Source organism: Chelonoidis abingdonii, chromosome 23 (assembly GCF_003597395.2).
Source record: "Chelonoidis abingdonii isolate Lonesome George chromosome 23, CheloAbing_2.0, whole genome shotgun sequence".
NCBI classification, from domain to species: Eukaryota; Metazoa; Chordata; order Testudines; family Testudinidae; genus Chelonoidis; species Chelonoidis abingdonii.
The window spans coordinates 11,007,514-11,032,822 of NC_133791.1; the positions used below are offsets into that span (position 1 = coordinate 11,007,514).

General features: G+C 39.1%; 2 protein-coding genes across 6 annotated transcripts in view; one reads left to right on the top strand and one right to left on the bottom strand.

Annotated features, from left to right (window-relative positions):
• DFFA (DNA fragmentation factor subunit alpha) overlaps positions 1 to 25,309 on the bottom strand; it is a 355,095-nt gene that overhangs the window by 95,150 nt on the left and 234,636 nt on the right. The gene's annotated exons all lie outside the window — the stretch shown is intronic.
• Positions 1 to 25,309, top strand: part of UBE4B (ubiquitination factor E4B) — a 61,434-nt gene that overhangs the window by 1,392 nt on the left and 34,733 nt on the right. For all 5 annotated transcript variants that reach the window (XM_032775467.2, XM_032775463.2, XM_032775464.2 and 2 more), the window contains exons 2-6: positions 9,643 to 9,829; positions 18,564 to 18,699; positions 19,103 to 19,190; positions 23,252 to 23,396; positions 24,316 to 24,544. In XM_032775467.2, coding sequence (XP_032631358.1) covers positions 9,643 to 9,829; positions 18,564 to 18,699; positions 19,103 to 19,190; positions 23,252 to 23,396; positions 24,316 to 24,544 — 785 coding nt within the window. The remainder of the gene's footprint in view (positions 1 to 9,642; positions 9,830 to 18,563; positions 18,700 to 19,102; positions 19,191 to 23,251; positions 23,397 to 24,315; positions 24,545 to 25,309) is intronic.

The following is a 25,309-nucleotide window of genomic DNA, read 5'->3' on the forward strand; positions in this document are numbered from 1 at the left end:
TGTTTCTTGTGATGGGCAATAAGTGGGGCAAATCATTTGCAAACTGCTTCTGTTTCTTCTTTTTAAATGGAACCTGTTGTACTCTCAGGATCTGCTGTTGCATTTGTATTTTAGAGTAAGATTAGATTACTTCTGAAGTTTTGCTGATCTGGATATAGGAGTTTTCCTGCTTCTAGTAACCTCCAGCTGCCCAAGTGTCCGCTGCATGTACAACTTCAAACCTACATTCTCTTCCTACCCCTTCCCTTAAAAACATTTTCATAGGAAACTACATTGTAAACAATGATACATCAGATCAGCTGTAACATAATTGTTCAGGGCATCAGATTCAGCTGGTTTACTATAGGTTAATTGCAGATTTGTTCTCTATGGTTAGGATGTAGTGGTAGTAGAGGAATGGCTTTTATTCTGTGCCATACTTGGTGACCAGCTTGTAGAACAAGGTGGTGGTGGCGGCGGCGGCGGCGGCTGTTGTTGTTGTTGTTGTTGTTCAGGTTTGTATAACAAAATACTGTGATATTTTTGATCATGTTGTAAGTCATGATTTAGCAGTCCTACTGTGTTGCAACAGAAGCTAGGAAAAACTGCTTCATAGGTATGTGGCTGGGGATGATCTTCATATGTTGTGGTGGTATAGAGACTACATTTCCCATATGGCACTGGGTGGGGAATGTTAGTAATGTAGTTCCTACTATGGGGAACAGCCTATAATTTAGTAGGTATGTTACAAAAATATTAGTCATGAATCTGTAATTCTTTTGAGCATACTTCTCAATTGTGTCTGATTATGAAGCGTTTTATGTTAGATTTTTAGACCATTCATTCCATAGAAAACTGGTTATGTCACTTACTGTAAATTACTGACATCAGAACTGCAGCATCATGGAACTGAGAGGGCAGAAAATACAGTGTCTCTTCCACTAAGGATTTGTCTCTAAATTGGATGGAGCTGAAAAGAAAACTCTTTTAAGTGGAAACTTAATATGCTGAGGATTGCCAGTGGTTGAAGGTAGTGACATGGGTTGGATGTTCTTTTAATTTCAAAATATAATTTAAGTACAGTAGAACCTTGCTGATTTCTACTAATGTCTGGGAGATCCACTGCACATTACTAAATTTTGCAGATTAGTGGGTGAATAAAGAAACACAACTTTTAAAAGTGCAAGACTGAAACATTACAATATATATGTTAAGGTCTGAATTCCCTTAAATTCTACATACCCCTTTAACTTTATTTCAAAAGAAGAAAGATCAAGGCATTGACAAGTGTTTCTATATAGTGGCAAATGTTCTGTGGTATGTTTTGTAAAAGCATTGTCTTCGTAAAGTGAGAGCTCACTACATTAGTATTAAATCTGAGGTGTGTCACATAGCAAAGGGAAAACTAGCAAGGTTCTACTGAATATTGTAAAGTCTTCCATATTCATGGAAATAGAATGGGATATTGCCACACAGAAATATACTCAGAATATTTAGTAAGAGAAATGGGTAGATTTGTCTGTCATAAATATGAGTCAGCCTAACAAACTAAAACTGAAAAAAATATGGCAGAATAATGGTCTTGGTGAATTATTAGTGTCTGTTATTAGTATGGAAAATATTTTGGGATATCTTTTCATCTTATGCATCCCTTTCCTTCTCCTCCTCCTCTGTAAAATCTCTTGCAGTTTTATTCTGAATATATTTGTTTTTTGTCTTGATTTGTGTCTACATGATGTGAAAATGTGGCTAGTCTTTAAAGAAGGATGCTAATAGACTCTGATTTAGACTCTCTCTCAAGAACTGTAACACTTTGTTCAATGAAGGCTTCAGGTTTTCACCCTTTGTGACAGATTAAACTTCCATTGGAGTCAATGACCTTCCATTTACTTCAGAGTGTTTATTTGGAAACCATAAGACCCAATGGTCCATAATAATTTAAAGTGACTGTTATCAATGCTTAAGCCTCTATATTGCTCGTTTTTCAGGGCAAGGGCTAGCATCTGGTTGACACAGTTCACTTATTGCATAGCAAAGTGTTCACTTATGGCAGTAAAGCTGCATGCTGATGCAACTTTTCATGGGGCTATAATAAAGCACTGTTGCAAAAAACAAGGCTTGTAGCCCCTAAAAAAGATTATGTGGGAAGAGGGTCTACAAGAGCATGGAGACATGAAAGAGGAAGATGGGGCAGAAGCATCAGGAGAGTATGAGAGGTAGGTCGGAAGAGCAAGGCCAGAATTGAATGAATATTTTGAGTTGCAAATGAAGCAAAGCTAACAATTGCCAATTTCTGTTCTTGTTTTCATGTGCGACGTAAAAATATGGCTTAAAGTTGAGACAATTTGGTGACCTGTCATTTCTTAAAATGTCCTTATTTTTAAATGGGCTAAATAACCTCCATCAAGTTCTTAAATGAGCAGTGCATTCAGAAGATGAAATACTTCTTAAACTTGCTTGGCATGCTGTAGCTGATGTATTGTTTTACTTCCCTATGATGTATTAGGGTCTGGAGTTTATGTCAATTCTTCTTTTGGCATTGTGCACTTTTGAAACCGCTCTTTCATGGAAAAATAAAGGTTAATTGCTTAGAATCTCAGCTGTTCTAGTACCATTGCTCCAAAATAGATATGAATAAAAATCACTTCAATTTTTGTGGTCAAAGGTATATGAGGATGAAAGACTAGTTGCTGTGGTTGTGTTTTTATTGGTCTGTGTATGAATAAAGTCGTGAATTTGCTATTTTTAGTGATCAAGCTATTTTTTATCTTTTTGTGTTGTTGAGTATCCAGCTGACAGCTTTGTAGAAAACCATTAAGTTGAAAAATGTTTCTGAAAGCTAATTTCCAGAAAGAGCCTAGATACATAGTACTACGTGAACTGATAACTAGTGCACCTGTTCCATTGAGCTGCTTAAATTTTTGCTTTAACCTTTTATACAGTATTAACAAATTAAATTATATAGGGAAGGTAGCTCTTGATGGTTCAAGGCCCCATATAAAAAATGGCACAACATAACTTGCCCTTTACTTACAAGATGCTGTTGAAACCGAGACCTGTATAGTGTAGGGTTACTATATGGTAAACAGTCATCCTTTTTTAGTAAAATGTTTCCAAATACTCCCTTCTTTCTTCATTCTTTAGTAAGTACTAGTTCATTCTTAAAGTGACCATTTTGAGAAGAACTGTGGGGATTTAAGCACTGTCTTAATACATTTATGAATCTGGAGTCTGGGGCCTCGTGCTAGGCACTGCAAAAAAAGTGTCAGTGTCTGCCCTAAAGAGCCTAGGGCTAGATCTTCAAAAATATTTAGGGTCTAAAGGTGCAGATGGGTGCCTGCTGGGATTTTCAAAAGTACTTAAATGCCTTCCTCCTAACAGACCTCAGCTAAATGGTGAGGGGAAGCTTTCTGGAAAGAAATTGTTCATGTTACATGCAGTAATAGTGCTCTCTTTGTTACAGGTAATAATTGTGACACTTCTCAGAACTCCTGAGTTAACTGTTGGTTTGGTCTGTCACTTTATGTAGGTGGGGGGGGGGTATTAAGTGACAGCAGGGTGCAATCAGATCTTGATTATCCTCTTGAAACTGGGGGATCAGGGGAAATAAATAATGGAAAACAGAGTGGGTTTTCCTGTGCAATTAATACATGTTGTGTAAGACATGAGCTTGTTTTGGATAATCAAGGTTTAACTGCATTTGAGAACAAATTGGTAAATGTGCTGATCCAGTGTTACTGTTTCAGCATCTGTGCCTTTTCCTCTCCTGTTATTTTCTCCCACTTGATCCCAAATTTGTTGGCCTGCTGTGAAGATAAAAGCTAGCAAGGCAGAAAATGTGCTTGAATAGTATGGACAAGTGACATCAAACTTGTTGTCTTACTTTCCAATGACACTTGAATGATTTTTCTTTTATATGTTTGCTGCCTTCCCTTTCTCCTTGTTTTCCTCCTCTTAATTCCTTTTCTCCCAGTCACACCACTGACTGAATCACTGTGTTTCTCCTTCCCATTTCCCACCCACTTCTGTTTTTTTCATCCTGCATACCACTTCTTTATTTGAAAAGCATTCTGTAAATATATGAATTGAATGATGGGGAAACTGATTATTTTTAAGACCTAATGCAACTTCCAATTAGATTATAAATCCAGCAATTTTGTTTTACTAATTATCCTCCTTGGCACAACTTCTGTTTGTGAGCAAGGCACACTTAATTTGGTCATATTTTTGTCTGGCTCTAGCAGTGTTGGTACAGGTGGACTTGGCAATTGGAAAAACAAAAGTGAGGCCATGTGGTTGACATTTCCTCAGCTATGCATCAGAGTGTCAGGGGATAACTTTTCATTTTTCAGATAACATGGGCAGAATTGTGTGACATTTCATCAACACTCTGCTTATCTGTGACTTTTCAATCATTTTTTCATGTTTTCTGCTGGAAATTGTTTTGAATGGATTAGTCAGCCTTCAAACCAATCATACCTGGCTAATAAAGATTGTGTTTTTGTTTCTTCCACTTCCGTTAATTTGAATGAGAGTTTGTAATGACAGGTAGACTTTATGTATTCCCTTTTGCTTATTTCCCTTGTCTTGCTGTAACTCTTGGTATTAGCAGGGCAACAACAACAACACTCTGTAGGATTTATAGTATTAGAACTGATCTAGTTGGTTTATGCTGCATAGAGAACTGTATTAGTGCATGGTGGTATGACAGGCCTAGAGTTGTCCACCTTGCAACACTTTTTGCCTGTTTAATTAAAAAAAAAAAAAATTCTGATGTTGAGGAACAATGTTTTAATCTAGGTCAAAACTGACATTTGAAGGTCTTGACCTATACTAAAGCAGTGCTCCTGAACACTGATGTAGATTTGTGTGTCCACAAAAGCAAGGGGATAATGTTACAATATAGAGACCCCTAAACTTTCCAGAGCTCTGAAAAAGAGATCTGTGGAACTTGAAAGCTTGTCTTGTTCAACAAGTTGGGCCAACAAAAGATACTACCACATCCACCTTGTGTCTCTGAGTACTAATGTCATTGCTCAGCTAATGTTGATGGCTGCTGCAAAACATGAGAAACAGGCAAAAAGGGAGATATAAATTTTAAGTGTTACAAATACACACTATAACATGGGCATCTCAGATTGTGTGTTTTATTGTAGAGTGGGGCCTCGTGGATGTCACTCACAGGACAGTCAAAATCTACTATTGACAACTGTGTTTAAACATGGTCATTTGCTAGCATGGCTTTCCTGACCTGGTGGGATTGGATTTTTTTCCCCCAGAGAGACATTCTAGACAAACTGTAAATATCCTGAGATAGACCTTCTCTGTGTTGGCCTTACAACACTGTTTAAAACCCATTTAAATGCTGTTTATGCCCATCTCATCTCCAAAATGTACCACGTTTACGTATCAGGGCACAAGACCAGAGCTATATCAGGATGTCTGAAGACGCTTATGACATTGTCTGGGCCAATCGGCATAGGCAAGACCAAGTCACACTAAAATCTACTATGTTTAAAGGTCCTTCTTAAACATGCTCTAAAATGTGACTGGATTACTAGAGAGTGTTTAAGAAGGACCTTTAAACATAGTAGATTTTATGGAATAGATTGTGCCTGAAACTTGGCTGTAGCTAAGCTGTTCTACCAACCACTGGTCAGGCAAACTGTACCAGCAATAATTATGTTTAAACAGAATTGTTACTACTATAGTGTCAACAGTAGTATGAATAAGATTGTTAGTGCTGCTGCCTCAGGGTGGATTTGCAGGTAAGAGAAGGAAAAAAAAAAAGGGATGGAAATCCCAAGTGCTTTCATATAGTAGGGAGATGGAGAATAACCTTTCAGTAGTGCGAGTACAAAAATCATGATACACATACGTTCCAGTTAAACAATCCTGCCGTGCATTGCTCCCATATTTATCAGTGGTGTCTTGAAGACCTTTTGGATAAATGGGTTGATACAGTAATTCTCTTTTCATACTGTTCCATAGTGTGACTGAGAATTGGCTTCTTGTGTCCAGTAATCTTTTCTTCTGAATGGCTAAGCCAATTTTTATAATATGCTATAGAGGTGATTCTGGCACTTGAAACTGTAATAAAGAACAGAATTATCAGATACATAGATGAATACAGTATGTTGGGGAAGAGTCTAACTACATTTGAAAAGGGGAATCATGAGTCAACAGGCATGTGGACAAGGGTGGTCTCTTGTATAGAAGCCTTTGAAAAGATCTCACACCAAAGGCACTTAAGCAAAGTAAGCAGCCATGGGATAAGAGGGGGAAGATCCTCTCATGGATCAGTAACTGGTTAAAAGGTAGGAAACAAAGGGTAGGAATAAATGATCAGTTTCCACAGTGGAGACAGGTAAATAGCAGGATCCCCCAAGGATCTGTACAGGGACCAGTGTTGTTCAACATAGTCATAAATGATCTGGAAAAGGGGCAAACTGTGAAGTGGCAAAATTTGCAGATGATACAAAATTGCTCAAGACAGTTAGCCCCAGTCAGCTTTGGACCTATGTCTACACAGGGAGGAAGAACCTACAGTTGGCCTGTGCCAGCTGAGTTGGGCTCACGGGGCTCCAGCTGCGGGGAAGTTTCACTGTTGTGTAGATTTCTGGGCTCAGGCTGGAGCTCAGGTTCTGGGACCTTCCCACCTCACAGGGTCCTGGAGCCCAGGTTTTTCTTTCTTTAGACATACCCTGTGAAGAATTACAAAAGGATTTCACAAAACTGGATGACTGGGCAATAAAATGGCAGATGAAATTCAGTGTTGTGTAATACACATTGGAAAACATAATCCCAACAATACATACAAAATGATGGGGTCTAAATTAGCTGTTAACACTCAAGAAAGAGATTGTGGCATTATCGGAGCTAATTCCATGAAACATCTGCTCAATGTGTAGCAGCAGTCAAAAGCTAACAGAATGTTAGGAAGCATGAGGAAAGGAATAGGAATATTTTCTGTCTTATTATCTATCTCCTTGTGACATCTGTGGTGATGACTCTAGCTCTAAACCACCCGCAGCCCATTTGCAGACACAGACATGCGCAAAAATTATATATATTTATTTTAATGCAGATAGGGAGATTTAGGCCTTTGTCCTGCAGACACTCAAATGGAACATTACACATGAGTATCCCTATTGTAGTTTACAGGGCTGCTTGTGTGTCAGGTTCAGCACTTCCCTAAGTTTTTTTGGGACTGCAATCTTAAAGTGATTTTTTTTCTTGTAGAGGAATTAGTTTACAATAACAACATCCAGTCACTGACACAATGTGAAAGAAAACCCTAGGGGTGCTTTCCTCTCACATTAATTGTTCTCTATTTTATATAGTATAAATAGCATAATATAGATCAGGGCTGACAACCTTCGGCACGCGGCCTATCAGGGTAATCTGCTGGCAGGCCGCGAGAAGCGTGTTCACATTGACCACCCCCCACAGCTCCCAGTGGCTGCAGTTTGCCACTGGGGCTGTGGGAGGCAGTGCCTGCGGATGGTCAACCTAAACAAAATGTCTTGCGGCCTGCCAGTGGATTACCTGATGGGCTGTGTGCCAAGGGTTGCCTACCCCTGATATAGGTTAAGAGTAGAGGATACTCTGAGTTACAGCTGATTTACAAGGTGTATGTTTAGGGGTCATTTGAACCACTGCCAAAATATGGCTACCTCTTGGGTGAAATGTAGTAACTTCCTAATGGTTGGAGCAATGTTACACTACAGAAAATTAGCATGTAAGTGGGTATATAGGATATAAAATCTTCAGCTTTCATCACTCTGCAAAACAGATTTGGGGAAAAATGTGAGTTTTATTTCTTAAACATTTTTCTGTAGAGAGCCCAGTAAGAACAGTTTTTAGCTGTATGAGTGGATCCTGCTTTGTCTTGCTGTCATAGAAACACCCCAACTTCACTTTGTAAAGAGTAGGATTAAGAGATTCTATTCAAAGCCCTTTTAGTTTATTTAAAAAAAATAAATACAAAAAACTCCAAGAGTTTATTTTCTTTCCACCTTCTGTATTTGTATGGTGACATCAGTGTCAAGGAAGAGATGCCTGCTTCAGAAGCTGTTTTCCCAGAGTTTTTCAAGTCTGATTTAATACCAGATGCTCTACTACACTAGTTAAAATCAAGCAAGTATACAGCCAATATTCCTAACTTCAAGTACAAAAATGATAGATGTCTACAAATAGGATTAACAGATTCAGTAGATCATAATCTTTACAGAGACATGTTACAAGGCATATATAGCATAAAACATTCTAGTCATGTCATATATACATTCATAAGCATGTTCCATAAAGCCTTATGCGGGGGCAGCAGCACCATCACAGTGTGTATCAACATTGTGTAGCGAGCTATGGGACTGTCATAGGGGGGAGGGATAGCTCACTGGTTTGAGCATTGGCCTGCTAAACCCAGGGTTGTGAGTTCAATCCTTGAGGGGGCAATTTAGGGATTGGTCCTGCTTTGAGTAGGGGGTTGGACTAGATGATCTCTTGAGGTCCATTCCAACCCTAATAATCTATGATTCTATGAATTTGATCTGTTCATCTTCTTTCTCTATTGAGGAAGTTTGGCAGGCCATTAAATGACTGTAGTGACATGGTATTAGTCATTTGACACAAATCTTTTCTTGCACTTTTTCATATGCTTGGCAACTCTTGGGCATTGTGGGCAAAAGTGAGAAATGGTGCAGTTGACTGAAAACCAATTTAGTGCTAGAGAAGTGGTTCTTGGTAATATTTAACTTTCTGAGTTTTTCATTACTATTTTTTAGTTTTCTGGTTCTAAAACTTCTGTAGATATTATTTTCCCTTTGTCTGTCTATTCCCTATGTATCAAGCCAATCAGCTTGTGGTGATACTAAACGTTAGAAATTTATAAAGAACACTAGCAACCTGTCACATGTTGCAAGCAAATACACTTCTTTACTTGTGTTATTAATAACACATTAAGGGATAGAATTTAAAAAACTCAATTAACCTGTCAGTTTATGCTCATTGACTCCTCCTAGACTCAGGATGCTAGTCTCTTCTTTTACTTTCTGTATTTCTGTTTGACTGAAAAATGTTATTTATAGAGTCTTCATGTTTGGGTTTCAAACACTGTGGGGTAATGATCTTTTGATTAAAGATAACCATTTTCACTAGAAAAATGTTTTAAATACAAATATTTATGTTGATCTTAGATGTTATGAAATTTGGGCAACATTTATGTTAAGGTCTGTTTAACAGAAGAATATATTTTATTCCATCAAATGCTAAAATAGAAGAAAGGAATTGTTGTGTGTGCTCACATCGCTATGCAACAGAAAGTGAAACCTGTCTTAAATGACTATTCAAGGGAACACAAATTGGGTTGGCCAGTAGAGATGGTCTTCAGAGGTATTAAAAATGTACTGGAAACTCTAGAAGTATTTTAGAATGGTCACATAAGACAGGGGGATTGGTCACATAACACAGGGAATTGCTGATTGGAGGTGATCTTTAATGCAAGTTTCCCTTTATATCAAGGGTCATACATTATATTATTGTTTTTGGTGATGCCTTTTGGCAGAGGTTGATATGCATACTGCTTGGAAGGACCATTGGTGCATTGTTTGTGAAATTCTGTGTGTGTGTCTACTTCATCTACTTTTTATTTCCTTTATACAGATCCGTCGAAGGCGCCTTGCTCGGCTTGCAGGTGGACCATCTTCCCAGCCCACCACTCCTCTTACCTCTCCACAAAGAGAGAACCCACCTGGACCACCTGTAATAGTGCCAGCCCCAGGTCCATCCCACAATTTTGGCCTGAATGTCCATAGTATGACCCCAGCTACCTCTCCAATTGGTGCATCAGGTGGGCTACAATTTAATCATTGAAGAATTATTGTGTGGTGGTGGTGGTTGTGGTTATTCTATTGAAAATTTTAAACCTAGGATATGAGTGCTACAGGTTGTTTCTGGTATAATTTGAAAAGAGTTGAGAAAATGGACACTTCTTGATATTGCATATATTTAATTATTTTTGGTAAACTATATACAGTTGTTCAGGTGAGTGCATTAACATATTTTAAATTACTTAAATTTTCTGTTGGCAACCAGTAAAGGGGAGAGCTCTTCTGTATAATTTTTTTTGGAGGGAGTTTTTATGGAGGGAGAATTGCAAATGCCTCTAAAACAAAGTTTACTCAGAGTTAAAACATGGTGTTGAGTGAAGTATATAATTAAATCTTCTGAGTATTCTGAACAAGAAACAGGGTTTTTTTTCCCATCTGCCTTTTAGATTATTTAAGATTTTAAATAACCTTTTTTATTGATTTGGTTTCTAGCTGGACTTCAACACTCAGTCTCAAAGTCCAGTTTAGTTTCAGATCTTGCATTACTAGTGTTTGGTGCATTTGAATGATGCCTGTGGTGTGTCTATGTATTGTTTATAGGAGCGAAGTGTGTGAAGTCAATAAACAAAGGGAAAAACAGTTTTCTAACACTTCTGGAGGGTAAAGGTAGAATCCCCTTCAGTTACTACTCTTGTGAATCTAGGAGTCAGAAGGCTTGGAAAATGTCCGAGCCAGACTAATTAATTTATTTATTTTTAAATGAGCAGGTGAGAATGGGAAGAGAGATGTTCTCTTGTTGAGACAGTTAATTATGCAATATTTACATAAAATCTGGATTTTGATCTAAACTTGGCATACTTGCCAAATATTATAAACTTCATCTGTAATCACAAATTATATTTCATGTCTTCAGTTTTATGAAATTAGAGGTGCTGAACGAGGGTTTGTTTTTTTTTTAATTTTCAGTATTTCAAAGGTGGTGATTTGCTGTTTTTAGCAAACTACTACCGAAAGATCAAGGAGATGTTAAATAGTTGAGGGTAATGAAAAATATTTTTCTATGCCTGTGCAGATCAAACTAGCGGATAACTTATTTGCACTGTGAGCCTTTGTCTAATGCATTGGGTTTATGGTTATGTCCTTTAGAACATGCATTTAGTAAAGTCAACCTAGAAGGCTGGAAACCTCCTCCCTTTTATTACATACAATCCTGTCTCAGGACTGGTTAGAACTCTGACTCCTTGTTATAGTGCTGACTTGTCAAAATGAATTTTTTCTTACCTGTTCTTTCTACCTCCCATTTCTCTGCATTTCAGTTATGACAGAGAGTCATTATTAAAAGCATTTCCAGAGAAAAGCTAATTGCAGTTACAATTAAAACAGTACACTGGCCTTGTGATTAAAAAAAATGACACAGAAGCTAAGGTGATTTTAAAAAAAACAAACCCACCTGATAACCCAGTATGTAACTCAGTATATGGTGCAGAGTCCACGTAGTTTGTGCAATGGTTCTTGGGATACCCAGGAGGACTGAGAGTCACCTTATTACCCCTTGCCTCTAGCACAAGAGAGACTTGTTTGTGTTTAGCTGGGTACTGGCTTCTTGACATGACCAACTTCTATTAGCCAGCCAAATCTACTCTGAGCTATTCCAGCCCTTGCCTTGCCTTGCAGGTTAACAATAGATATGACCCAGTCCCTGAGTTCTTTTTAAGTGTTTCCCTGTAGTGTCCAGTACTTTATTCTGCATTAAATATGAGGTTTGCGGTCCCCAAGGGAGAAGTGTACACAACAACTTGCCTGATTCAACTCAGGATCAGCACGTAGCTTCACACCACAGTGCTGAGATATATTTATAGTGAAAACAATATTTATTATCAAACATTCAAGAGACAGTGGGTAAGGATAATTGAAACAAAGGGGTTACATATCAAATCATCATAATCTTCCTAGAGACTAATCTTAATTTACCAAGGTAACTTTTTAGACAGGAGGTTATGTCACCCAAAGTCTTTTGTAGTGTCTTCCACCAAGGTAGGCAGAGATCCCATTTTCATGCACTGTCCTTTTATTTCCTAGGTGAAGAATAAAGGTACACTTACTTTCTAGATATGTCTTGCTTTCTCTTTGTATCTCACAAAGTTCATTGTCTGTACCCAGAGTCAGGATCACCAGCCATGTGATCTCAGTATGCTGCCTCCTTATTGATTTCACACACGCTCCCCCTTCCTCCCCTTAACGTTCTGTGTAAATGATTCCCCATTGTGTTAGTTTACAATGTTTAATTTGTATGCCAGAGAGACAGGTGAATAAATATCTCACCTGCTTTTGTATCAAGGCAGAGTTACAGACTTTAAAACATATTTTCAGTCTACATACAGAACTCCTTACATAGTATCTGTACCTAGATTTCTTAATTATATTAATGACCAGTGTGACCCTGGCTTTCATTTAAGAACTCACATGGCATTCTTGGGTGAACCAGAATATACATACCAGAATCAGGATATTCTTGTAACCCTCTTACCACTTGGCATTGAGAGATTCATGGGTCACAGTTTACCTAGAGAGGTCAGTCTGGCAAATTTATTAGTCTGTTCTAGACACCCAAACCCTAGCGATGCATGAGGTGTTGGTTTGTCATGGCCAGAAGCATAAAATCACTACTTAAAAGTACAGTGTTCACTTTCCATAGTACTGATTACTGAAACAATGTTCAATTTTTTTTTTCCAGACCAGAATGAGAGAGTTAGATAGATAGACCAGAAAATTGGTAGTGGTTAGTGAGAGTGGTGTTGCTCAATGCTGAGCATCCGCTATACGCACTTCACATCAGCAAAGATTTATTTAAAGCTCTACAGTCTGCAGGAATCCCATAGCTGTGCTACACTAAAATGACTGCAGAGGATTTTAATTCATTTAGATATGAAGAGAGCAGCTCCAGCAAAATAATGTCCTTGTAAACGTCCCTTTGTTGGAGGAATTGCATACAGTGGCGAGGTCAGAGCACAGGATCTATTTGGTGGAAAAGACTCTTATTACTTTGTCCCTATTTGGGAAGCATATTTAGAGATCCTGGAAATAATAAATAAAATAAGGGAGTGAGACATATACAACGTATGTGTTCAGTGCATGTCACTATGTATTTACAGTGTTTCCATTTGCACTTTTATTTTCAAGAGAGGCTGAGTTTTGAAGGTCAAATGTTTCATGGCGTACTTGTTCCAGCACAATGCAGGTGTGGGTGTTGTGCGAATTATCTCAAGATAGAAGGTGATAGGCAGGACAGAGTCTAGGGGCTCCTGATCCCATATTGAGTATTGCAGTGTGACCACCAAGGTACTTTTGTCCAATAGCAGGAGCGAGACCCTGGGAGGCATGTAGAGCTTTGCATCCCATGAGCATGATGGAGGATTGTGCTTATCACCTCCATTTCCTGCTCACAGATCTACTCTCTCTCCCCCCCTCCCCCGCATTGTCTGTAAGTAATGGAGTAGGTGCACTGGTGCCATTTGGTCTTGTCTATGTTAAGGACATTTGCACTGAACTCACTAAATGGATGTTGTTTGCACAGGCACTGGACTGAAACAAAGCAGGGGTTACACCAGGACACCTTAAACCAGTCACGTAGTAACATAAACTGCACTAATGTAAGGCTTGCTTTAAACTCATGCAGCAGATGTACATAAAGCATTAGCACTGGGGTAACTACATCAATGTAGTTACACTGTTGCCAATCTCCTTAATGTAAATGAGGCCTCATGTTTGCTTCTACTCAGTGTTGAGGGGGTATACGTGATGTTTATGCTTCCTTGAGCTTGCATTTAGCCATCATTTGTACTGGATTGCAACAGATTTGTGCATTTTGCAAGGACTTGCAGGATCAAGGCTGTAGCATGCATTCCATAATCGCTCTGCTTTCAGTGGGATTTATTTTTTCTCATCAATAAAATTGAATAATTTGTGAATATCTAATATTGACCAGAGGGCATTTCAGCAAAATCTAAGTTGTTTTACAGGATCGCAGATCCCATTTTTCCTCCTCATTTCTAGAGAATGCTTAATTGGCTGAGAATGCTGTTAGAAATGACATGCTAATTGTCAGCTTCAGCCCTACATAGATTGTTAACCCACATTTACCAAATTCCTTTGTTTTTGTTCACAGCTGTTAAAGTTACCATGTAAATTGTGACAGGTGTGTGTTACATATTCCTTCTGTGTTTTCATAGCACTCTACAGAGCACACTTGTCTCTTCAGCCACAGAACTGGGATATTTTGTTAATCTTAGTTTAACTATATTTCTGGTATACACGCTAATTAATAATACTTTGCATGTCTGTTATGCCAGTCATCTAATGATCTCAGAATACACTTCAGACACACAACCTGTCTGAGGAAGTTAAGTATTATATTTGTTTGCATTTTGCACACAGGGAAATGAAGTCAGGAATAGTCTTGGCTTCTGGTGCTATGCTCTGGCAATTGGTCTGCATTCCTACCCCACTTAAATCAGAGGTTAAAGACTCATACTCTATTCCTTGAGATGGAGGTTTGGTTTTTCCCCTTCTCAAGAGAGCGTGGTTATCACCCCCTCTTCTATGAACTCTTCTTTTCTTTAAGGCCCCATTTCGAGACCGCAGTCATCCAGCTAAGCAGAGTTTGGATGCACTGCCTGATCAGGCTTGGCAGGTGATAGTTTGAAAATCATACTCATTAAAACAAAGTGCTTGTTCTGTTCCTTCTTAGCTTGTCTTACTTTAGTTTGTAATTTTTAAAAATATTAGTTTGCATTGGGATTACTCTGTAAGTGGATGGAATCCAAAATGGTGGTTGATCCTACAGAACAGTGGATATTCCAGCTGCACTTTGCTGCATGGATCTGCCACACTTTTCAGAAAAGAGCAGTTAGAGCTCTATTTGCCTCCTGCAAATCTGAAGCTACTGGTACTTCTTTTACATGGCACTTTAAATTGTCAAAAAGCTCCACAGATGTTAACTAATTAACGTTGAGAAGATACGAATTATATTACATGTGGCTTTTAGCATATACAGTGGAATAAAAAGAAATGCACAAAAATATAGTGTCTATAAAATTCTGCCCACACACAGATTTTGCCCAAAAGCTTCTCCTTTCCTCCTGAAATGGGGAGGATTGGCTGGGTTCACTCTAATTATTTCTCTACGTTTTTTTTTTTTTAATAGAAGAGTTGATTACCACTGATAACTAGATGCCTTTCAAGCCACCTAACTTGGGGAATTGGGAGATTGACATAGTTTAGCAGTAAGAGCAAATAAACATCTCCACTAGCTTCCATAAATAAATTAGAGCATTTAAAAAACTGAGCTCTGCAATATGCATTTCATATACAGAACTCAATCATCTGAAGAAAGTGTGTCAAAATTCCAGCTATATATTAACATTAGTAAATCTATTTTTGATGTAGAAGATGGCTTTGAGAGTAACCAGTTGGTGAACTTAACTGTCAACTGATGTCTCTTCATCTGCCCCTCGCATGGCAAAGCTTTAAGGAGTGCATACTAATTTAGTGTTGCTCCATCCCCATCAAGTTAATAGGCCATCATTGCACTTTGTCAATAGTTGAGTTCTTTTTGGACTCTAAATCTGTACTTGTTATCAGACGTGTTATGAGAACGAAGACCCCAGAAAACCCATAGAAAAAGCTAACAGACGTTTTGAAGTGGTAGTATGGAGGCATAACTGTAACTCTGTGACCCTTTTCAGAATATGCCCTATTTTTGGCTACCTGTTTCAATATATAGATTTACTGTGTATATCGGAATCATGTTAAGATACAGTAGTACCCCCTCAAATTCTGATAGATTGGACCATGCTGTATTATAACACGATTCCCCCAACACAGTACTACTTGTGTGTGTAGGTGTGGAGCTAATTTATTGACACCCTCTCTGCGTTGCAGCCGAAACTTTTCTAACAATAACCATGTGGTTGTTTCTAGTGTAGGTCTCTGACCAAGTTGAATAGAGAATTTTTTTCTGACAATTTAGCCTAATTATGCCACAGAGCATATTGTCTCCCATACCATGGATTTAAAAATAAAAAATCCCTTTTCCATATTGGACAAAGAAACAGCAAGAAACAAGGATGTCTGACAACGTCTCACTTAAACTAGTTTTACACCAGTGTAACTCCATTGAAGTCAGTGGAAATACTCCAGATGTACACTTACATGTAGAAAGAGAATCTGGCCTGGCCCCATTTAAATAGCTGTTGCTAACATGATTTGTTATAAAGTGTGGATACAACCAGAAGTTGGTTTTTTAAAGCGTCGAGAAGGTGTTTTACTTACTTTAGTCTTCATTTTGACCAAATGAAGCAAAATGTTTTTTTCAAATTGTATTCTTCTGCAGATTGGCCTTACTTTTTCTGTTTAGATTTCCTCATGAAGTTGAAATTTGTGTCAAGGTTTCAAAATAGTTTGTGAAGAAACTGCTAAAACAAACCACTTGCAGAAAAAAAGTCATAATCCTGAATCTGTTCTACTTCACTATCCACATTAACTTGAAAATGTGATATTGCCATAAGCATGGGAGAAGGTACTGCAGATTTTAGTTGTAATGCTGGAACAGATCCAGTGCTAGAATTTAAAAATAGATTATCAATCTGGTTTTACACTTTTTACCTGAAATCTAATACTATTTGGGGAATATCTTGTAAATAACAGATGGAAAACCCTACAGGAGTGGAATTCACTGCTGCTTCTATATTAAACGAGCAGGCTAATAATACCTTTTTCTTTGCTTGGTCTTCAAAGAGCCCAGTTATCAGCACACAAGTATAATACCACAGAACTGCTACAGTAACCATTTGTAATTTAATAATTTATTACTAGGCAAGACTTAATCTAACATCCCTCTCCCTGACCCAGTATCACCAGGCAGAAATTTTAGGAGTGTGCTGCACCTCTATATGGATGTCAGTAGCGCTCAGTCTGCTTTCAATAGTTTGAATCCAAGGTTTATTCTGCATTAATATGAATTTTGTATGTGTATTTCTCCCTACACCCTTGAATGCTGGTGTGCATGCCTTCACATCAGAGATAACCTGGCTGATTGGCACCCAGGTTTGCCTAGCCATGTTGCATAGCTGCACCTCGATTATTTTATCCTCACTGGTGCTGCGCTCATCTGTCTGAATATCTAGGATATCTGGGGCATATTCTGTGGTTCTTTGTGCTTTAGTAAGTTGAGCCACACTGATTCTTTCTCACTGAATTGGGACTTGTTTGCCCTTCTTGGCACATGGAGGGAATCAGGGGAAAACTATCAGTATTTGAATGATCTTAGTCTGCATCCTCACTGCAAAGTGGGCAGGATACTACCCAAGCGAAAGCCTTACTTGTGGTTTATACTATACTCCATGACTTGCCAGCTTGTGTGGGTTGAAAGCACCACTGAACTCGGGTCGGAAGTTTTAGTGTGTGGAGGAGAACTAGTTTATGGGCAACACTCAAGTCAGAGCCGAGGTTAAACTCTGCAATGAAGACTATAACTTTTGTGTTCATCTGAAGATAGATAAACAGATGAGGTTGGTATGACATGGCAGTCTTTCTACAGCATATAGCACTGTCTTACATGTGATCAGAGTTTGATAGTGAGCTTAGTTCCTTGCTTGGGAAGATGGACTGGGGTTGCACTGGTGGGACCCAGAGGTAGCCGTTCCAGCCTGCCTCAGACGGAAGAGTTTGGTCACTGCAGACGGGAGGCCTGGCAAGGGAAATTGCTTTTTTCTTCCGACCCAACCCACAAAAGCAAAAATGGATTTGCGTATAAACTGCTTTTGGTGCAAATTATTAGCTTGTGTGTGTGCGTCTGTGAGGGTGATCTGTCCACATAAGGGATGTGGGTCAGACGCATGGACAACCAGTGATACTTATACATATCTAATAATATATCTATAAATGACTCCATGAACTTTAAAACTTGGCAACAATTTGCTGTGAGGCACTTCTTCTGATTTAGTCCGTCACTTTCTACAGCCCGAGGCTTGTTTTTGTTTTGTCTATTAACAGCATATACATTATTTATTTGCTTTAGGATTAATTTTTAAAAACTGGCTGACCTCACAAAGCTGTTAGGAAATTGCATCAAAGCCCCAGTGTGGATTACCTTGCTCTCACGTTGATCACTTCAGGCATTTGCATTCAGTGCAAATTTTTTGGAGGGAGAGGGATGGGAGAAGGGTGTTATTGAGCTGGATAAGTGTATTTCACATATCTACACTTCTTACCTGAGCATGTTGGAAAAGAAGGAAAAATTCCTGTAGCCCTCTTTTTGAGCTCTGGTGTAAATCACTGCCAACATGTAAATCTTGCTACTATGTAAACCTTGGTACAGTTAAAACATAGAATTACTACAGCTCCATATGTCACTCAGATGCACAGAAAACAAAGAGTTTATTTAAAATCAGACAATGCTTTTCTTAGAGGGAACCCTGAGCATCTCACAGACATGAATTAAGCTTCCATTCTCTTGTTCATGCTGCAGGTAAGCATTCTTACCTCTACTTCTACAGACAGGGAAGAGGAAGTACAGACAGACAAACTTGCCTGAGGCCATAGAGTAATTCAGTGGCAACAACATTTGTAATGGATTACCTGGAATCCTTAATAGCTGGATTAAGAAATGATTAAAAAAAACGACATGGCCCTCACTGGATAATTGTGGTGGCTTCCCATCTCTGCAGCACTAATCTGGTTGTTGCTTTTCTTTAGGAGTAGCCCACCGAAGCCAGAGCAGCGAAGGAGTGAGTTCGCTCAGCAGTTCCCCATCTAACAGCCTTGAAACACAATCTCAGTCTCTCTCCCGTTCCCAGAGCATGGATATTGATAGTGTCTCCTGTGAGAAAAGGTAAAGAACGCTGCTTATACTACCAGGCAGGTACTGCACTACAGGCCATCTAAATATGTACAAAGAAAATACACTCTTTATCTTCCACTCCCAGCCGTGTTAAAGGTCAAGTTTAAAATGTATTATTTCCTACAGTGTATATTTTTCTTTGCCTGCTTAAGAAATTCAGTGTCATATTTCTTGTGTTTAAAGCAAGCATAATATGAGAGGCAGACCCAAAAGACCCATTTACTGGCTAGTAACTTTTAATTGCCACATTTATGGATCTGGCTATTCTCGTTCATCCGTCGTATTTCCTGAGCAGTTTCCGTTTAAGAGAACACTCCTTCAGTCAGCATCTTCATAAAGAACTGTCTTTGGGTTTCCAGCAGTTAATGGGCTCTTCTGTTCTTTTCTCTTACAGTATGTCCCAGGTGGATGTAGATTCAGGAATAGAGAACATGGAGGTCGATGAGAGTGATCGCAGAGAGAAAAGGAGCCTGACTGATAAGGTTGGCTAGTCCCAGAGTCTCTTTCATCAGGCCAGATGTAGAAACTCTGTATTGTGACCTTTAGCTCTTGCGTTTTATTAGTGAGCTTACTTGGATTATGCAACTTACTGTTTAAATTTAAAGCACGACTTTTTTGTTGTTTAATGTAATGCATGCTATTGTTTCATAAAGTATTAGATTTGTTTTACAAAGACTTTGGCTTAGACTCAATCTACTGTCTTTTACTTGTATTAGTGAGGCAGATGGACTAATAGGTGATGGTACTAATAGATGGTACAGGCTTTGCTCTCCTTAATTTTTCCGTTCAGATGTCTTGCTTTCCCATTTACCTCTAGAAGTTTTAAATCAGATTTAGAGAAACGTCCCTAGTCAGAATCAATCTTTGGTAGGCCCCCCAAAGGATGTGGAACAATAGTCAGACTGGTGGAAGAGCAATATACAGTATTTCTCTTAATCTGTCTTCCATTGGATGTTTTTGAGGGGAAGTACCCAGCCTTCAGGCTTCATCTGACTACTCGCCCTTCCTCAAATTCCCTGGTCAAACCTAAAAAAGACAGAACTCATAAGATAATGAACTTCTGTAGCAAGCAACTGAATGGTCTCAGAGTGTTTTCTGCACAATAGCTTCAGCAATCCAGTTGATGGACTCTTGAAAAATGCTCTCAAGAGACCTCGGGAGGGAGATTATACCTTGCAATAAAATGAGTTTAACCCTCTAAATCTGATTTTTCTGCGATGGGATTAGATCAAAGCAAACACTCGTTATGCGAAACAACTGATATAATTTTGAAGACCATGTTCTCCTTTGTAAAGCACTTTCAGATCTCCTAATGAAAAGCACTATATGAGTTAGGTGGTATTATTATTTATTACAAAAGAGAGAAAGAAGAGCAGCTAGCTCTCCCACCCACCTAGACAAGGGATGGGACCCTGAAGAGCAGAATGGGGGGAACCAGACCCAAAGCTCAGATTCACTCCAAAGTTATCACTTGACTCTGGGTCTGAAGCTAGAAATGTGGCCTCGGTGGGGGTGTGGAGAGGCTTCCACCGTCATTTTTGCAGTGCTCATTCTAAGCCTTTGTTTACCTCTGCACTTACAGTAATAAGCTCAGTTGGTGAAAGTCTGGCTTTGAGCCGTGTTGCAATAACCCTGATGCAGAACTTATTTTTCTGAACAGTCATTGGTTGCAAGCTAGGCAGTCAAACAGCTTCCATTGTGCTGCTGTGAAATAAGTAGCTTCAAATCAAGGGCGGCTTGAATGGGGGGCTCAGTGGAGAGTACGAAGAAGCTTTGCAAACTTGGCTTGATTCCTCTTTAGCCTTCTGACTACTCTGAGTGAATGAATTGGAAAGGAGGCACCCAAAACCCAATTGATAATTAGGAAATTTCCTTGCCTTCCTTCTGCATGGAAAATGTGGGCATTATTTTAGAATATCTTCGATATTTTGATATCAATATTGAAGCCTTTTGTTTGCATGAAAAGGAAGCAGAAGAGTTTGGGGTTTAGTTCCGTATAGGTTCTTGTGTTGTGTGAATAGAAATAGTATCAGTTTAATTTTACATGCCTTACGGTTGTTAGTTGAATGCACACTAAGTTATCGTATCCTGCCCAGGCTTCTAGGTTATTTGAGGTCCGTAGTCCTGTGTATTGTTTCTTGGCTGCAGAGGAGGGATGGAAAAATGGGAAACAATAGTGGTAGATAACTTCTGTGGGAGTGGTAAGGAAACTGAGGCAATTCCTGTTGGATCTTGAGTGCGAACTTGCGTCAGATTCTTTTTTATTATTTTTCAGTTTTTTTTCCAGTTTGAATTTTCTCCCTCCCCTGCCAGCCTTTCTTTTTTAAAGAGAACAACTTCTTCAGAAGATACCGACTTATCCTGATACTTTTTAAAAAGCTCAATATCAGCTGAATACCTGATGTGTTCTATCTGATAACTATTCCATACTCTTCTAGGAGAATGGGCTTTGATCCAACAGGCATTTTCCATCTCTTAACTGGTATGGCTTAAAATCACATTTGCTGGGGTTTTGTCATTGTGATGTGATCTGGCCCTTTTACTTTGTGTAATTGACAACTTTAGCATGTATTGGAAACGAGTGTATGGTAAAATGAGAACAGAGGCATATGGGTTCAAGCTATTCCGATGTAGACTACCTCAAGTGAATTGTATTGCTTAAGTCAGTAGCTGCAGTTATTGCCATTAAAAAGTCAACATTTGCCGACAAGAAGGAAAGAGAATAAAAAAGATGTCAACAAGTATGTTGGGTTGTGGTGTGATGGAACCACAATTTGAGGACTTCAGTAACTCAGACACAGATTAGGGGTTTGTTACAGGAGTGGGTGGGTGAGATTCTGTGCCTGCCTTGTGCAGGAGATCAGACTAGATGATGATGATGGTCCCTTCTAACCTTAAAGTCTGAGTCTATGGAATAAGGAAGAATGGGATGAGGATGGTCCAGTGACCGGTGTGTCCCAACAAAAAGTGTTTAGGAACTGGTGGAACGTGCCCTACATCATAGAGCTCCAAGTGCAGTGTTCTTGCTGGGAAGTGTTAGAGAAAAGAAGATAATTTTAGGCAGAAACCACTGACTTTTATGCAACAAGTATTTTCAGTGTTCTTGAGTGATGCTTATGTCTAATTACAGTTAGCCATGCCAGCCATGGTGGAGAACAAAGATTGCTGGTTGCATGTGTGTTCTGGAAAGGTTTTTAAACACCTCAATTCCTCCATTTTTGCAGATGACAATTATCTGAAACTTGCTTCCCTTATTTCTTGAGCTACTTCTCCATCTATGCTCCCCAAAATCTGGCATCACCTTGGTAAAACTACTGTAATTGATTCTTAGTGTTATTTATGCTGACAACTTCTTGAGGGGAGTAACTGCAGAGAAGCTTGTTTTGCCTTGGAATTGAATGTAGCTAACATGACTACTAAGTGAAGGGAGGAGAGGAATGGGGCAGGTCCCTCAGTACTTTGTCCTGCTCTTTCCTCTTTCTAAAGAGAGGCAAAGCCGTGGGGCTGGGTGAAACAAAAGCTAAATCGAGCAAGCAGCAGTTTGTAACAGCTCTCCCCAAGTGTTATGACCAAAAGTTTTCACTTGGTACCAGGATTAATTTGCTCAGTTTATTTTTTTTATTGTATTCTCTGTTTGACAAAGTACTTATTAACTATGCTGGGACCTATTTACATTCACTCAGGTCTCATCTAGCAACTGGAAATCCCCAGTTGCTTCCAGGCATCACAGTGTGCAAACTGCAATATCATTTACAGTGGAACTTCCGTGTAGAATTAAGTTTTTTAAGAGTTGCTGACTTGTGCCGTGAAACTGCTCCTACTCCCATTGAAGTCAATGGAGGTACTCCCACTGACTTCAAAGAGTTGGGATCTGGCCATGAATAAAGAGCGTTCCTCTGTATTTAACCTTCTGCAAGCCAGCTAACTGGAAATGTTTTTTAACTGCTGTATGGACACAATTATTTTTGTTGGTCTTTTTTTGGTAAAACAAAGATTGGGATTAAAAAGAGGGGAAAATCTTTAGGTTTTCTTTTTGAGATGAAATCTTACAAGATGGAGGTCCTGTATGCTCTGGGTAGGCGTTAAATAAAATAAAAATCAACATAGAACTCCTTGTAAGAGTAGAGTTGCGCCAGTATCCAGGCTAAAATTTTTCTTCCTCCCACACTATTTTCTACTATGATGTATGCCAGTTGCTTTGCACCATATAGGTGTATGATATCATTTCATTTCTCCTATAACTCTCTTTTTTGTATAATTTTTTCTTTTTGAAGTATTTTCTGATACTGGTATGACTGTCCTTTCATAAGCACACATAATCTGCTACCAGAATCTAGTTGTGGCTTTCAAACTGACATGCAAGAAGTCTTGCAGAACGTTTTCTTTATAGAATCAATGGATAATAAGTGTTGGATTTTGTTTGTCCTGTTTCCTTTTGCCACCAGAGCTGATTTAAGCTGTTGTATTGTGCCTATTGAAACTTTGACTTGCATAAGCCAAACCAAAATGAATGCAAAAAATGTTTCCTTCTTCCCTTAACAAGGAGCCTCCATCAGGATCTGAAGTATCCGAGGAGCAGGCCTTACAGCTGGTCTGTAAGATCTTCAGAGTATCCTGGAAGGACCGAGACAGAGACGTCATCTTCCTCACTTCGTTCTCTGAGCAATTTAAGCAGACCCCAAAAGAAGGTAGGAACTTCAGCTGTTCCCATTGTGCTAGTTAGGGTATGAAAGAAGAAATTGGAGGGGTCATGTCATCGTTTTCAAACATTAAGATGGTGTGGCTGACTTGTTGCCCAGCTTCATCTCTAGCTTTTTGTTCGGCTGCAGTCATATAACTGATGCTGCAGTGATGCGTGAGCTTTTCTGGCTGCATTTTTTGCTTGATGCAGAAGTTACTGAGCACAAAATACATTTGTCATCAGCAGGTGCCGTTACAATGGGGCCACAAAACATGGACAAAGGCGAGATCCTGCAAGGTGCTGAGCACCAGCAAATCCCATTGATGTCAACTGCCTTAACAAAATTGATCAATCTGTTAGTGGGAAACTAAAGCATTGCCATGCTTCTGAATCTTTCAGAAACCCTTTTAAATTGAAGTATTCAGTATTGCATTATAATAGATATGGCTGCTGCTCATTTGATAAAACTAAGGAAGTCTATCTCTGTATCAGGTTAATTGTCATTTTGTCAGATATAAATGACCGATTACTAGATACCAAAACACTTCATTGCTAATTTAATCTTGCGTTTGGTTTTCCTTGTGACATTCTGTGACCTAACTCAACAGAAGGAAGGAAAATACAAGAGAATTTAAAAAGAAAATTATCTGTAATGTCCACAATAATGACATTAGACCATGCACAGTTCTTTGCATTTTCCACAAACTTTGAGCTTGCATGTTGCTATTTTCTCAAAACCCGAGATGATAGAGACCAAATGATAATTTGTTTGTTAAATTAAAGTAACCTAGTCTATTGCTATTGGCAAAAATAGCATCTAATTTATGGAAATAGAAGAAAATGTTTTGGTTGGGTTAACCACCGAGGTCCCTCAGGAGAATTCTAATCGCCCCAGCGGTCCCTAATTTTCTTGCTGTCCTCTTCAGTGTTCTCAGATTTTAAGGACTTGATTGGCCAGATTTTAATGGAAGTTCTGATGATGTCCACCCACTCGAGAGACGAAAACCCATTTGCCAGCTTGACAGCCACATCCCAGCCAATTGCAGCAGCTGCCCGGTCACCTGACAGAAATCTGATTCCAAACACTGGCTCCAACCCAGGAACAAGTCCTCTATTCTGTAATGTGGGCTCCTTTGGTTCCAGCTCTTTATCCAGGTAACTTTGGGTACACTAGAATGTTGATTTTGTAAGTGTTGGTAAGGGTGAGCCTTAGGCTTCATTTATACTTGAAAGGTAGATTGACATAACAGTAGCTCAAGGAGTGTGAAAAATGACACTCCCCTTATGTAGCCATTCCGGCTTAACTCCTGGTGTAGACCCTGGTAGCTCAACAGAAGAATGCTTCTGTCAGCCTCGCTACCACAAAGTGGTGGAGTTACTACAGTGACAGAACAACCCCTTCCATTGCTGTAGTGCCTAACTGGGGGGTTTCAGCGGCATAGCTACAGTGCCATAGTTATGCTTCTGTAGTATAAACAAATCCTGAGTTCTTGCATTTAATATTCTCTGCTTCATATGGGCTTAGAAATGCCACAGAAGCAGCAAGTATAGACGATTAAAAATATGTTTCATCCTGCTGCACCAGCATGTTCTTCCGCCTTCTTGACTGGACTTCCGTGGTTAAATGCACATTCGGTAATTAAGGCCAGATCCTCAGCTGATGTGAACTGTTACAGCTCCATTCAAGAGTAATGGATATAAACTAGCCATCATCAAGTTTAGGCTTGAAATTAGACAGAGGTTTCTAACCATCAGAGAAGTGAAGTTCTGGAGCAGCCTTCCAAGGGGAGTAGTGGAGACAAAAAAATCGAACTGGCATCAAGACTGAACTTGATAAGTGTATGGAGGGGGAGGTATGATGGGATAGTCTACAGTGGCATGTAGCTGATCTGTGGTAGCAAATATCTCTAACAGCCCATC